The sequence below is a fragment of the Melanaphis sacchari genome, unplaced genomic scaffold, assembly GCF_002803265.2.
Source record: "Melanaphis sacchari strain LSU unplaced genomic scaffold, SCAv2.0 Contig79_pilon_pilon, whole genome shotgun sequence".
Classification (NCBI taxonomy): Eukaryota; Metazoa; Arthropoda; class Insecta; order Hemiptera; family Aphididae; genus Melanaphis; species Melanaphis sacchari.
This window is the reverse complement of record NW_020271559.1, coordinates 390,694-407,672: the sequence shown is the minus strand read 5'-3', so window position 1 is coordinate 407,672 and position 16,979 is coordinate 390,694. Positions and strand designations below refer to the sequence as shown.

General features: G+C 24.9%; 1 protein-coding gene across 1 annotated transcript in view; it reads left to right on the top strand.

The window, feature by feature from the left end:
- Positions 1–13,357: 13,357 nt before the first annotated feature.
- LOC112601471 (serine-rich adhesin for platelets-like) overlaps positions 13,358–16,979 on the top strand; it is a 7,651-nt gene continuing 4,029 nt past the window's right edge. Inside the window, exons 1-2 of the mRNA XM_025349112.1 lie at positions 13,358–13,606; positions 16,429–16,961. Of these exons, the coding sequence (XP_025204897.1) occupies positions 16,435–16,961 (527 nt within the window). The 5' untranslated portion in view covers positions 13,358–13,606; positions 16,429–16,434. The remainder of the gene's footprint in view (positions 13,607–16,428; positions 16,962–16,979) is intronic.

The following is a 16,979-nucleotide window of genomic DNA, read 5'->3' as shown; positions in this document are numbered from 1 at the left end:
GAAAGTCCTTACTCTATGCCGTTTTCCAATCAAGATGCACTATAGAAATAAATTAAAGTCATTATTTTATATCGAGGACAGTTTATTATAATGTATATTATACTTCGTTTGTGTTTAGGTTTTTCGGCACGTGTAATAAAATCTTTGGTGCCACCTTTATTCCTAATTCCAAAATTTTTTCGATTAAAATATTGGTTGCACTAATTGATTGGCTATTTTCGTAATTAGAACCACCCCAAGGCGGTGATGTTACAATGCAATCTACGGGTTTTAGTCGGTGAGCAATTTTAAAAAAGTCGTCGACAATGAACGTTATTTTATGATAGACATTATAAACTTTCGCATTATTCTTTGCTAATTGAATTTTCGCCGGGTCGATATCGATTGCTATAACTAAATCGAATAAAGATTTTAATAACTATTATTAAATTATTACTTTTTCAGGAAAAAGCATAATATTCTATATTCGATTTCTTAGTTAAGAAATCTACACTTAAAAAATAATGATATATTTTATAGTACCTGAATCGCAAACTCTAGCAAGTTGAATAACATTTCTACCTGCTCCACAAAATGGATCTATAATCGCTTTCATGCCCATACATTGCTTTGCAATGTGTTGACTAATAATTTCTGGAAACACCGAGTTAAAACTTTCTACAAAAAAATATGACATACAAATATAATATTATCATGAATATATTATAATATATGTGTGTAATTATATATTAAATTAAATTTACCCTCGTCCAAAACGTTTCCGTCATTAAACCTATCAAATTGATTCATCCTCGCCTTGTACGTGTCATCACTAGTTAGACAATTAAATAATATATTAATTAGAAAAATGCAATATTGATCCATAATAGGTAATCACTTATTTAACTTGTTGGTACTTACAGCGTTGAGAGTGTAACAACTGTGTTTGACGAGAATGATTTGGTGGAGTTTGCTGTTTTATCCTCCTTCGACACTGATGGTAACAACGGTATACATTTTTTATGGATTATGATGTTACAATCTGTTAAAAACGAAACCAAGTTATTATTATTTAATCCTCTAATATAATTAATTTTCAATTGGTGTATACCCAAACATTTTCTAGCGATTTTGAAACGAAAACGATGACACACTTGACATTTTAGGGCATTCCTAAATATGCCAAGAATAGATGATCGTTTTAGTTGTTTGTGACTGCATCTATAAAATGGAATATTACAAGCAGTTATTTTAAGAAACCTGATCTTTTAAAGTGTTATAGCATGATTATTCGAGCAAAATACATGTAATTTTTCAACAAAAGTGTTAATGTGAATGGATTGCAAGTTGTGGCGTAGCCATGGGGGTTTTGGGTGTTGTAACTTCCTCCACCGATCCTAATTTAATTATTTTAATATTTTAAATTATTCAGTAAATTATCAATCAAAACAAGTAGACTATAGTTAATATAATGAAGTTCAAATACTTTTACATTATAATCAAAATAGTTCTAATTAAAATGCATATTTTGAATCGTCTCTGATATATACCTAAACCACCTTAAAATCCCTCCCCCTCATTCAATAATTCTGGCTACGCCACTGATTGCAAGTACGAATATAATGTTATGTGGTGAATATTTAAAATATTTGTCGACTGTATTACTCCTTATTACCATACAAAATAATGTTAATACTAGATAATTACTTGGAATTAGCAATCAACGGTGGTTCCATTTGTATATCAATTTCAGCGTTCTCGCAACGATCCCTAATCCTCGAAAACATCTTTGACTTTTTCACTATAGTCATTATATTTTCTATAGATAATGTAAATTGTTAACAGTGAACAAAAAAAAATTACTAGTGTCTTTTCTTCAACGTTCCAGAGCTAACTAAATGTTTATTTAATATAATTTTATTTATATACTCGTGGTGGTTACTATATGAAAATAATCTTGTGTACTATGTAACTAAGTTACATATTTCGGATAACAAAGAAAAAATAATAATATGAATAAACAAAAAAATTTTAATTATAATTTTGGAATTATCAAGTATATAATAACGTGAAAATCAATCTGAAATTGACAAAAAATATAAATTTGTTTTTATAACTTTTTTTTAGTTTTATTAGATTAATCTAATCGATTAAAAGTTATAATGTAAATTGAAAACACTAAATCTTTGTTACACCTGTGATAATGTTAGTGAAAACTCGGAAAAGTACTAATGCATCTTTAATTCTTACATAAACTAGAAAAATAACATATAAATTTATATGTGTATTGTGTATTTCTGGTATATATAATATATATGTTACGGTGAATGATGTAAACGTGGTAAAAGACGTCATTCCCCGGTAAATGACATAATTTACCTAAAAATTGGTAAACGTTGTAAATGCAGACATTCTCCGGTTATTGTCGTCAATCACCAGTTTAATTGGAGAATGATGTTTAATACTTTTATGTCGGTGTGAACGATCAGTGGTAAGCGTGTAGACACCGAATAAGTTTCGTTAGTTAAAAATATCATGACGGAAGTAGATAGATAAACGAAAATCCCAACTAGCAACAACGTCGATTCTTTTAGTTTATTAGTTAGTATCGACGGGCATATTATAACGAGTTGTATTTGCTACAAATGTGTGTTAATATTATTTGTAAACATTTGTGTACTAGTTGTGGTACTAAAAAATGTACTTTAAATGCAGCGGAAATGCAATGCAGTTTAAAATGTCATGGTAACTAAAATTATTGTACAAATAAATAATTTGTAATATGCATGTATTTTAATATTTTTAATTAACTTATTATATCCTTCAAATAAATGCCTAAAATAAAAAATGAAACATTCACCAACACTAAGTCATTATTATAAATAGTACCTATAGTAAAAAAAATCAGTGTATAATTTGAGATTTATCATCATTTACCACTAGTTTTGGTAAATTACATCAATGACCGGTGAAAGATGTACATTTGAATTTAAAATTTGGTTTTTTACATCATTTACCTACAAAATCGAATCATTTTGGAAAAAGACGTCATTCACCGAAAAATGACGACATTCACCAATATTCATCTTTCACCGTAACATATACATATATATGTAATTTGTTATTTTAATAAATGTGTATTGTAAGTAAATAATATATATTAATACATTAAAGCACAATAATAACTCGGCTAAACTGTTTTTTTATTTGTTAAAATATCAAATTTGTGTAGTAGTGGATGGATGGGTTGTATATTTTAGGCTTTCCTAGATCAAATAAAATTGTCAAACCGCCACTACGGCTCTACATAGTGGACATTTCGAAAAATTACTCAATGTTCACTATAGGTAGACATTAAAGAGAACTGGTTATACATATACATATACATACATTTAAATTATTATAGATTGAAATATTAATTAATTAATTATTATTTATTTAATATGTTTGTAATAAAAAGTAGGTATAAAAATGTTTGTAAAAATTTTAACGTAGAAACGTATTCACACAATGTGCAGCACACAACTGATGACCGAACACATAACCGAACCATTTGTCATTTTTCGAATAGAAAAACTATTAAGATTAGATAAAATATGAACGAAATGTATAAAAGATAAATATAGTACTTTTATTTTCGATATGTAAATGTATTATGTCCATTTTTGAGAGGTAATTTTTAGTGTCCACGTCCACTATTGGGAGTGTCCACTATTGGGAATGTCTACTATTAAGAGGTTATAACTCCTATTATGTGTATACATTTTTGTTGGGGAATTTAAAAGTATTTACTATTGGAAAGAATCCACTATTAAAGGGTGTCTATATAAATGATTTTTTGTGCCTTTACTAGTAAATGCGTTTTTAGTCAATTTGTATTTATTTTTAATACAATCTTTTCCATAGAACAAAAATTAAAAACAAAAACCTATAGTTTTAATACTGAAGTATTAAAATCTAAAATGTAAAAGTATATTTATTATTATTTATTATTTATTAACGTATCGTATGAATCGTATGATACTGTAATTTATTTTGGTATTATAAATAATAATATACTTATTAAGACATTGCTAATTTTTATCTAATCTGGGTATAACGTGATTATTTTTCTTACATGACCATCAAAAATAAAATTTAGTTTAATATAAGTAAACATAATAATATGGTTAATACATATATTTTTTAGATTTATAGAAGTTTACCTGAAAGATGATGAATATATTTAGATATTAAATTATTACCTATAAACTAGAGGTCAAGAACCTTTTCGTGTAAAAGAGCCATTTTTTAAAAATAATTACAAAAGTATGATTTTCAAAGAGCCGTAATAGTAAAAATAAAAAAAAAACCTACCATAGCATAAAAAATGACTAATATATTTTACTAACCAATTTTATTATGAATATTGATAGTTATTAAAAACATAACAACACAACAAATATTATTTTGGGTATCATTATGGGTCTAGTATATTAATATATTTTCCAAAGAGCCACATATTGCATGTTAAGGAGCCGTTGGTTCCCGATCCCTGCTATAGACTAAGCATTTTCTAAGGCTATAAATCAATAATTTTAATATTCAATAGTAATAAAAAATTAAAAAATTTTACAAATCACAAACATATTTTAATCGTGTCTAACATTAAATGAAATTCTCTAAATTTCGAAGTTTTAAATAATGAACCTATGTGAACACGTCATACCTAGGATTTCGGTATCAAGTAAATTGTGAATTGTGAATACTATTTACAATATAATTAAATATTATTAAGTGTAACTGCAGTCTGCAAGGAATCAACCTGCAAGGAAAATTTAAAAAATGTTAAATTTCTGTTATAATTGCCTACTCAAAACCCCTTAAAGTTGAATGTTTCAATGTAATAAATATTTTAACTTAAAAGTCAAATTTTTGATAAAACTTTCTATAGTATTAATTTCTATTAATTTTATTTTCTGTTTAAATGTTTTCAGGGATTTTTATATTTTCTTTGTTTTTAATTCTGTAAATATTCAACCAATCTACATTTTAATGGATTTTTTTTAGAAAAAAATTATATACGTCTCCCCGTAGGTCAGCTAACCCTCGAGTTAACACACCAGCTGATTCATCACAATGATAGCCGATAGGTATTAAAAGTCTATCACTATACTATTTTTTATCATTATTGGATTATTTGATATTGTTTAAATTGACGAAAATTGTTTTATATTATTTTGTAATGTCCACTTTACAATGATTATTATATCCAAAATACATAACTTAAAATACCATATATATTTTTAAATAATTTTAAAGAATGTAAACTGTCATTAGTACAAACCTTTATTTCCAAATTTTGATACGTTTGACAATGAAATGAAAATTAGCAAATGCTGTGGCAAAACGAACCTGATGATGATCGCCCAAAATGTTACTTATTTATTACCTACTTCAAGCTAAATGTCTAGCGATTTCTATCTAAGTAATAAGTATTAATACAAATATCTTTACAATATTAGTTACTTTGTCTTTAACGACTATTAGCTGCAGAGTGATTGTTTTCAAACATTGTGGAGACTAAAAAACTTATTTAAGAAATTATATTGGACAACATCAATGTAAATTATTTTTGAAAAGTAATAAAATTACGTTACTCATCATTACATTAAATATTTTTATTTAAATAACATTGACGTTACCCTTACCCAGCGTTGTTTTTATCACGTTACGTTACTTTTACATTAAAAAAGTAGAAAGTTACAAATAACGATAGTTTTTTTCTAAAAAAATTATTACACAATCGTCCCATAACGACTAATAAGTACTAAGTTTAGTAATAATTAATAAGTAATAAGTATAATGGCATGATGTTATTCGTTGTAGTCGTTATGTATACTATTAAACAGTATGTAAATCAATTGGAGTCAGTAACTGTAATTCGAAATATAATGCAAATATTATAGTGTACCTAGTGTTTTTAATGTAATACATGACTTTTCGCCTTTTTACAGTGGTCTAAAATAAAAAAGTTGAAACCCACTTAATTTAAAAGTTCTAAAATACTCATTTTGTAATTATTTATTTGTAATATAGAAATAAATCAATTTTGAATGAACGAAAGAAACTATTATTTTCGAATTTTTAAAAACGCATCAATCCGGTTTAGTCTGCTCTTTGTATACATATTCGAGACGAAATACAAAGTGGAAAAATTACGTTGAGGACAAATCATGCACTGAGCGCGTTACAGTATTTTGTTCATTGAAACCGGATTGCGAGTGATGATTTTTTGGACATCGATATTAAATTCAATTTTTATCCTACTATTTTCGTATTTTCACCAATCGATAACACCGATAGTGCGACATTTATCGACATCAAAGCCAATCAGTTATAACTAATAATGTCGCTGGTATAATGAACTTTTTTAGAATTGTGGGTACTCTAAAGTAGTGTTCTTGAACTTCCGTTATTAATTTTATACATTAACAATATAATATGTAACCTACACGGACGACCTGGGCCGGATTTAAAGGGAGGCGTAAGATTCAATTAATACTAGTAGGATTGACGACAGATTCAAATTTGTTTTCAGAATTGTTATCGCTTCATTATATTATCAATTACGTTGGAAATAATAGATAAAGTCTATAATCCTATGTTACGAGTGTATTACACAATAATAGAAAAATCTCCGCTTTCAATCCTCTAAAGTATTAAGTAATTAAGTAGTAATTATCATTCACTGAAGGTTACTGAATATAACCATATAATACTATAAATAACACTTGAATACTTCTAATATTTTATGTCTATGATTAAAAAAAATGATTGTTAAATATTTTTCTATTGTATTAATATTTATTAAACTAAGTTTTCAGGTTTAATATAATAAGGTGTTTAATGTTTATGCTCTCTACTATAAGGTATATAATAGATGACGACGATTTAATACCTATTAATTCTGAAGGTGCTGTACTAGCGTAATAATCAAGAGGTACCCTCAAAAATTTAGTAGAGTGGGTTCAAAATTAATCTTATTACCTCTAATTTTCAAATCCAATTGGCAATAATTTCGCCTCCAAACAAAGTCCGGTTAACCCGCCCAGATGCCTAAAACGGTATTAGTGTAGAGAACTTATTTTCTGTTCACCTCTTAAAAATCTCATCTAAGGTGCCAACACTCGGTGACTTTCCCACCAATTTCGTTACCTTTTAGAGCAGTAAAAAAAAAAAAAATTATCAATATTCATAGTTCATAATATACATATAGTTCTGCACTTATTATGTATTTATGTATAATAAATAAAGTTACACATACTTTGTTAATTCACAGTAATTAAAATAAAATATTTATAACCGTACCAAAACTACATAATATATCTATAGCTTTAACCTATTATACTTCGAAACTATGAGAACAAAATTACAGACATATTTTTATGTTATTTATGTACTGGAAATTCAAACATAATATGAACTTTGTATAGTATAATTATTAGATACCTACACTCTCATTATTATTATGTTCTGATAGAACTTTTAAATAGATAAACCAATTTAAAAGTACCTACCTACATCTTTTGTACACCAACTATACACAATATACATAGGTAGGTACTTACTACTAACTGTACAGTCTGTATGATTGTACCTAAATGATCTGTTCATGTAACTACATAATTAATGGATTTGTGTAACACTGCGTATATTCCACAAATATATTTATTTATATATCTATAACAATATTACAACATAATTTGCATTTAACATTTCTATCGTTTAACATTGAAATACATAATAGTACGTACTTAATTATTTATTGCGTATAGTAATTAATAAGCCGATCGTATAACAGATAGATACCTATAACAATTTATAACATAAATATTAAATATATACATATTTTTAAGGTTAAAATAAATAAAAACTAAATATTTTAATTTAAAAACAAGGCATAATTATATGATTAAGTATAAGCTAAAAGTAGGTATAGTAAATTATAAAACAAAGACTAACTATGACACTTGTCAGTCGATTGTTGAATATTCTAAAACTAGATCAGAATATCATAAGATGACAAACTTAACGTATTGTTATATTGACTATTGAATTTAAATATAATACCAATATAGTAAAATAAAATTTTCTAATTAATAATTAATTATTATTCCAATAATATTAATATATCCATCGACGATCATATAATAAAAATTAAACTGTATTGTTTAACATAATTTATCCATAAACGTTAATAAATAGTTGTAGAAGTGACCTATTTGAGAGAAAAAAAATTAATAATAGTAGGAGCAGTTTAAATAATTATTTAAATCGAGAGCCCTAGAAAGTTAGAGAACACTTTACACTTTATTCAGGGCTAAATAGGCTTCATTATCTATCATTTTTTACTTAAAAATGTTTAATTATCAAACTGATTACTTTTTGTACATAATTACATAAACGTGTATCTATAGATTGTAATAATTTTTAATGAGGAAAAAAGTTTCCTTATCGGTCACTAAATAATATGTTGTGTAGGCAACGTAGGTATCTACTCTACCTATACAAGTTTATTAAGTATAGAAATCCACTTTGGTATTTTCTTTAGATATTAATATAAACGAACACTATAGTCATTTAACTGATTTCACTTTGATAAATAATATTATTCAGAAATATTTTAAAATGACAAAATCATGATTGTTTTTTGTTAAATGTATCTCGTTTGTTACACGTATTGTTACCTCTATAATACTATTATGTATTTATAAATTAAATAATTATTAACTCCAATAATTAATTATCTTTATGAGAGTACAACTATTTACAAAAACCAAATTACAGGTTATAATTCGTTTAGTTGTAAACGACGTGAATAACTATTGTAAAATAAAAAATCTTATATATCGATAAGAGTGATATCAATTTGATTACCAATTCCCATTAAATATATCTTTCTTACAAAACCGTCATGACCTATCTCTTTATCAAGATTAGTGTTATATTATATTATGTTATGCTTCCACTCAATTAAATTTTATGTTTCAGTTAAATCCAATTAAGATTATTAGTATCTACTTTTACGTTTTACGTAGTGGTAGTACTAAAAATTAGACTTACAAATTAATATTTTAGATTTCTATACATTTTTATTGGAAATTTTAAAACTAATAATATAACTATCAAATATTAATATTGATAAAATATTACTATAAGTAATATATCTTTAATTAATGGTACTTTACTATTTAAATCTTAACTATTTACAAAATATTTAATTAGGAAACAAATACATCATTGTTTTAATAAAATATAGTAGATTATGTGGTTTTATTATCTTTTGGATGGACTATAGTAGTATAGTGTAAACTGTAAACTGTAATAAGTTTTACTTGGAACAAAGTAGATGAGTTATTTTTAAATAAAATTATTATAATATTCTGCCTTCCAAGGATTTACTCTAAGTTATGCCAATATCTATAAGTTACATGAAAAACTAAAAAACTACATTATTATGAACCAAATAACCAATATTTTATTCGTTGCTCATAGTAATTTGCAACTGCTACATTTTAAGTATTAAGAATATAACGTATTAGGTACAGCCGGTACAGGCATTAGTTATTAAACAATTAATAGGTACTTACCAGCTAATATAATAATTAATATTTATAATAAACATATCTATAAAAATAATTGACATCAATTTTAAATTTATATTATTTCTGAGTCAAGAGTCACTAATGGGTGGCTGCTTAAATCACGCCTGTCACGTATCATGTACTATTATCATATAAGCTTATTGTGCAAACTGTACAGATTGTTTATTTCAAATAAAAAGGAAAAAAAAAATAAAAATATTATTTCTGAAAAAAACTTTATACTATAATTCGTATTCATATTTAAATAGGTACGTTCTCTAAAGACAAGATTTGTTATTTACTATCAGGCTTGCCAGATTTTAAAATCACCAAACCGGGACATCATATTAAAATAACTTTTTTTTTTTTTTAGTATGTTAGTATATGTAATTATATGAAAATAATAAACAGATAACATAGTACGATAATCACATTGTAATGATATGTACAATATTATTCCATGTTTCGATATTAAATAATATAATGTTAAACTTATTTTAGCTCGGCTTCCATTAACCAAGACAAAATGAATGACCGGCTGGGACACCGGGACATGCTGTTAAAACCAGGACTGTCTCGGTCAAACCCAGACGAATGGCAAGCTAGCTATTAACTATAATAGTATACTAATATAGACGTGTCACGTGTGGTGATTTAAACGGTGAAATAGTAAATATCCACTTTAAAAGGTTGTCATTTATAAACTATCTAAAGAAATTACACATAACCGTTAAATAATTATAATGGACGCACAGCAATATAAACATAACAGTAGAATACTATAAAAAACGAAAATTAAAAATTGGGAAAATCGTTTAGCTGTAATATTATACAGCTATAATAAGTTTTGACTGTTTTAAATCTTCATCATTGAGTAAGTAGATAAAAAAAAAATCAGTATTTTTAAATAACTCAATATTTTTTGTATTTTAAAAATTGTTCAGAGTATAAAAATTTATAAATTAAGTAACTGTAGAATACTCAAAGACTTTAAGATAAATTTGATTATAAGACTCAAATTTCGTAAAACAAGGTAGAAAATGAAGACATTTTTGATAAAATTTTGAAATAAATAAGTTATGAAATTCGTACGTTATTTTAATATACAATACGAGTATGAGAAAATGAGAAATATGTATATGTATTATATTTATTTAAAAATATCTAATAATATCTAATATTGAATAGTAAGTGTAAAGTAGCAAAATAAGGTCAATAATAAATTAAAATTGATGTTTATTTTTCTCACTTCACCTATAAAATTTACTTAAAGATTTTCCCAATCTGAGTCTTATAAGCGGCATCTTCAGTACTAGCTGACAATTACCAATACTCTGAGCGTAGGTATTACAAAAACTGTTTTATTTTTTAATTAAATAAATTTATTATTTCATACCTTAAAGTAAAATTTTTAGTTATTTTAAATATCATGGCTAATTTTAAAGAAATAGAAAGGACTTGCTTAAAGTATTATTATTTATTAGTATTACAGATTACTTTAACATTTTAGAATCAATCACAATAATCATTTGATAACATTAAATTTTCAAAAATATATTTTATTTAACATTAAAATTTCAAGTTTCTAAACACATTTAAATTATTGTGTACACTAACAAAGAAATTTAAAATTATTGTCTCGATAGTTGATTCGAAGAATAAACTTAAAATATATTTTACTATAGTCTATAATTATAATAGGTACCTAATGTACTTAGTCCAATAGTCTTTAATCTGTATTACTTATATTTTCTTACATATTTACAATCAGTAACTGTTTTCGTATTTCGTATTATTGTTTGTATACAAATTAAATAATAAACAAAATATTTAACAATTATATTATTATTATAATTTTTCATATCAGAATAACTAATTAGTCATTTTATAATTCTAAATTAATCAATATAATTGAATTAAGTAGTACCATAATATTATTTATTATTATATAATATAGGTAATATAATAATAATAATTATTAAACTTTAAAGATATTTTATTTTATAAGAATCAATAGATAAAAAAAATACAGAGATTAATTGAAATTGAAAATATTTTAAAATTAATAAAACTATACGTATTTTCATGTGTGTATACTATACACTGTATGAGTTAGGCGTTGCGTTATTCCTTTTAAAGGTAACACTAAAAATACTGTCTAGTGACATTGGATTGAGCCGATTGAGGTAGGGTTATTTTAAATACCTAGTTACTAGTAAAGGACTATCGAAATACACATTTTTTACAATTTTCAAATAGTTAACCCTTTTGTTGTGCGCATACGCAGCACAACTTGCATTTTTTTATAATATATAGCAACACCTATTGTCAACAACAGATTTGGATAGACCGACATTTTTCAAGTCAATTTGGTCCTTTTTACCATAGCTCAAAAACTAAAATTGACATAATGACAATGCACTAAAGTTTCGATTAAAATAATTGAATTTTTTAACAATAATCCCAGAATTTTATAAATTATCATGTGAATTCAAGTTTTTTTTATTTATTTGTAGGTTTGCAGACATAATTAAATCTTTTAAGTTTAATTATAAGACGTTAATTAACTTAAATCACGCCTTTGTAAATTGTAGTTAATTTACTAAGAAAAAATTAAACAAATTAACACAATTTTTATAGTTTTAATAATTTCTTTTATTTATTTGGGTAAAATAATTTCTAATGACTATTTAATAAATTGTTCAAAATCCAGCCTATCATTCGCCATGCATGATTGAAATCGACGTATTACTTCTCTTTGAGTGGCAGCTAATATCTGTTCCTTTGTTAGTTTTGCATAAGTATTTCTTATTTTATTTTTGAGATCATCAATATCTAAAGGTGGAGTTGAATACACTATATTCTTCTTTGTTTTACCTAAATAAATAATAGAAATTGTAAAAATTATAAATATTGTGTTAATTTGTTTAATTTTTTTCTTAGTAAATTACAGTGGAACCTCGATAACTCAAATTGGTTGGGGGCGAAAAGAAAAATTCGAGTTATCGAAAATTCGACTTACAGAGGTTACACATATGATATGTTATAAAGTAGGGGCCAAGACATTCTTTCGAGTTATCGAAAATATATATATAAAAAAACTTGAAATCGCATAATAATTCTTAAAATTCTATAACTATTGTTGAAAAATTCAATTATTTCTTAGTATTAAACGTAAGTTGTTGCTTAATTCCAAGACTTGTCTATTACAAAACACATAGAAGATTTGGTTTTATTTTCCTATTATATTAATAATCCTATTTTTATTGCTATACATAGACACATAGTATTGTCGTTTTAGGCACAGAAATATTTTATTCTTATGAAAAAGGTTTATGTCCTGATCTGAGAAATGGGGATAATCAAATTCGATCGTTATGTATGATTATTATATATATATAATAATATATTAGGTATCCAACTCCCGATATTTTATGATCTCAAAAATGTGAATAAATTGTATTGCATATATAATTATGTTTAATGGCAAAGTAATTTTCTTTTACAGAATATTCAGAAATTATTTTTGCAGCTACGATTACAAAGTTCATTAAATTGTTTATCGATTTTTATTCCACGATATTTTATCTAATCAATAGGTACTCGATACAATCACGAAAATATATGTGACTATGGAAGTTTCACACAGGGAATACCACCTCTATAGATAAATTTAGGAATAATATTTAATATCATCAGTTACAACGATTAAATTCCAAGTAACCCATCGGCTACCTTTACCGTATCCACTCCACTTCTCAGTTGTATTTCTGCCTTCTGGCTCTTTCTTCTTCTGCTCTTTTTCTTCAAATTTTCTTTGTGATCAAAATTAAAGAACATAACTCAAGTATTATTTTTTCTCAATTTTTATTTTATTTAATAAAAAAAAGGAATCTTGCTGCTGTTTTACACGTGTTAAATCGTAGGCCATAGCCTTAAGGCTTTTTCTACCAATAAAACACATATTTTATTTTTCCGACTTTAACACGACATAGCAACAGGTCAGTATATTATTTTAAATTATTAAAAAAAAAAAAAAAAAAAAAAAAATAGGAAAGTAAAAATAGTAATAACAATCTTATGCATAAATATGATTGTTCATTAGATTTAAGGAAATTATTTTTTTTATATTAATGTTTTATTTAAGTATTCTTAATATATTTTACAAGACGGTGTTCGTTATTTTTTAAAAATTGAATTAATAGTAGATCTATTAATCAAGATGTCTTTTTATGTAATTTTAAATTTTTATTCTAGACGTGTTTTGAATATAATTACAAATTTCATTTAATATGTACCTATTGGATTTTTTTTGATATAGTTTTTAGTCTACATTTTTTATAATTTTATTCATGAAATATAGCCAATAGGTTAAAGCTAAAAACCGATTTTATATTTTAAATTATTCAAAATAATCTAATGTTGCAATTATTTTGTGTAGAAATTGAGTCAACTACCTGTAATATGTAATAATAAATAATAATTTTAAACCAAAGAAAATATAAATGAATTTACTAAAATCAATAATTATATTAATTAGTTAATCTTGGAGTTTGGTGTACCTAATTAATTAAAATTATATACCTAATATAATTAATATGTGCTATTTATGGCTAAATGTTAGTTTTATTTTAAATTGGTTATTAACAAAAAAATATAAAGTTTTGTGTTAAGCAACTTGTGAGTATTTTTAAATTGTTGTATCTTTAAATATATACAAAACTTGCTTAAAAATAGAAATATTATACAAACCAACATTTAGACATAGATAGCTAAAATCTACTAATTACTAGGTTAATTTACTGTTACTAAAGTTAATACCATAAAATTCTGCAGTATTACACATTTTTTGATTTACTTACATATAAATAGGGCTAGGATTTTGATAACTTAGCATTTTTTGTGTTAAGTGCATTTTATTGCATTTTTACAAAAATTATGTTAATTTTTTGTATTTAAACAAATTTTTGTTTATTTTAAGCTTTTTTTTTAATATGCTTTGTATAGGTAATCCCAATTACTTACCCTCTTCAGTTAATTGATGTTAAAAAAGTAATATAATTAATTTTAAACTCAAATTTGAATAGGTGTATTTATTTAATTTACTTCTTAAAAAAAAATGTTTACCTATTTGTGTAATATAAAAAATGAATAAATAATAATTATTTTAAAATAAAATTTCTTTTGTTCATTCAAGTACATTTTTGTGAATGTTTTAGTTCATTAAAATCCTAGCTCTACATAAGTCTTTATAACAAGAGTTGATATAAAGTGAGAAAATAATGGCAATTAATTATTCCCCCACTCGTGTTTACTAAAAAGTTATTCTATTTGTAATTGTGACTAAAACGTTTATGCAAGTTATCATAAGAGGGTCATTATTGTATTCACTATGAAAATTTAATTATTTTCATAATTTCATGTCTACTAATAATAAGACAATTCCTATGCCTAGCTATTCTTATTAATTTATTTTATTTGTTTATATATATTGCCCCCTATGTTTAGGACCACTGTATTTACCTTTGCTTTGAAATTAAAAATCATGTAAATTTAATACAGCAAAACCTGTCTATAATGAACAGTTAAGGGATTATAAAAAGTGTCTGTTATAGACAGGTGTTTGTCTATACAGGTTTTACTGTAACCAGTGTTGGACTGGGAGAAAAGAACAGCCCAAGAAAATTATAATTTTAGAAGCCCTCAGTATACTCGGGGCACAATTTAGTTTTTAAATTTTTTAAATACTTATATTAATTGGTATAAAACAAAATAAAATTTTTATTGTATATATTAATTCAAGTAATTGTTATGTATATAATTTAAACTACAATCAATTGATTTTAATAAGAAAGATTATTACCTATTTAATAAATCACTTTTAATTGTAAATTACATTTTTGAGAATGTTTATGTATCTAAATTAAAATTTGAACATATGGTTTTTTATGATAATGTATTACTTTGTGTACTAAGAATAATAATTGCATGGTAATAAGTTTGTAAGATTCGAGGTCCATAGTGTTTTGACAATTATAGTTAAATTAATTGTATTGATCTATTACCTAACATTATATAATTTATAAAATTGTTATTATTTGTATAATAAGGACTAAATTAAATATTAAATGTATTTATAATATTTTTGCAAACTTTTTTAAAGCCTATTATCATTTATCCTTTTATACTTTTTAATAATTACTTGTTCCAATTTTGATTAAGATACATCAATATTTTTATTAAAATTAAGATATGCTAAAGAATGTAAATACTCCCTAACCCCGGAAATATTTTCTGATATTAATAGACAATTAAAGTCTATTCACATTTTTACATTTTTTTTTTTTTTTATTTTTTATTAACCATCAGTAGAAGAAGCTCTGTGTGAACATTTTTATTTTTCTGCTACTATTGTTCATTTATATTCTACTGGGCTAAAATATTTTTTACTCTTAAAAAAATATCTTACTCAGTACTGATATGTAAAATCCTAAAATTACAAACTTTACTAATAACCATTTAGGTATTCTAATGTACCTAATGTCATATTGTTGTTAGGTAGGTAATATTTGAAGTAATATAGGGAATATTTGTATTATCGCCTTTACACTGTATATGCTTATTAATTTATCTACCTAGCTTTAAAAGTATAATAAATACTTTTTATTTTCATTTAACATTATATTTTTTTAAAGTAATTTATTATGTAATAAAATAAGATAAGTTATATCTATGAAAGATTCTAACATAGATTGTATTTAATTTTAACTACTCAGTAAAATTAAATCTAAAAAAATAATTTTATCAAATATTTTTGTTGTAGAACATTATGACTTTCCCTACTGCTGTGAAAAAATCTGGACCTCTTACTATCTCAAAAACTGGATCAGGATCAAAGACTTTATCACCAGGATCTCCTAAATCACCTGGTTCTCCTCTGTTAATACCTGGATCTTCTAAAGCACCGTTAGCTAGTAAAGCATCCGAAAAGATCAATACTGGGTCTTCTGTGAAAAAATCATCTGCTACTTTGAAAAGTTCAACTATTAAAAATGTTGTTAAACCTGTTATTGATGTTAAGTTAGAAGCTGAAAAAACTTTAGCTTCTACTGCCAAAGGAATGAAAAAATCAGTGACTAAACCACCTCCACTTAATATTAAAGTAACAGAATCTAAAGGATTGCAATCACCTAAAACTCCAACAAAATCGTCATTAAAATCTCAAATGTTGACTAAATCTCCTTTGGTAACTAAGCCTGCATTAGTTTCTAAATCAACTTCAGTTTCAACTGGAATGGTTAGATCACCATCAATTACTAAATCAACTGGAATGGTTAGATCACCATCAATTACTAAATCAACTTCAGTTTCAAC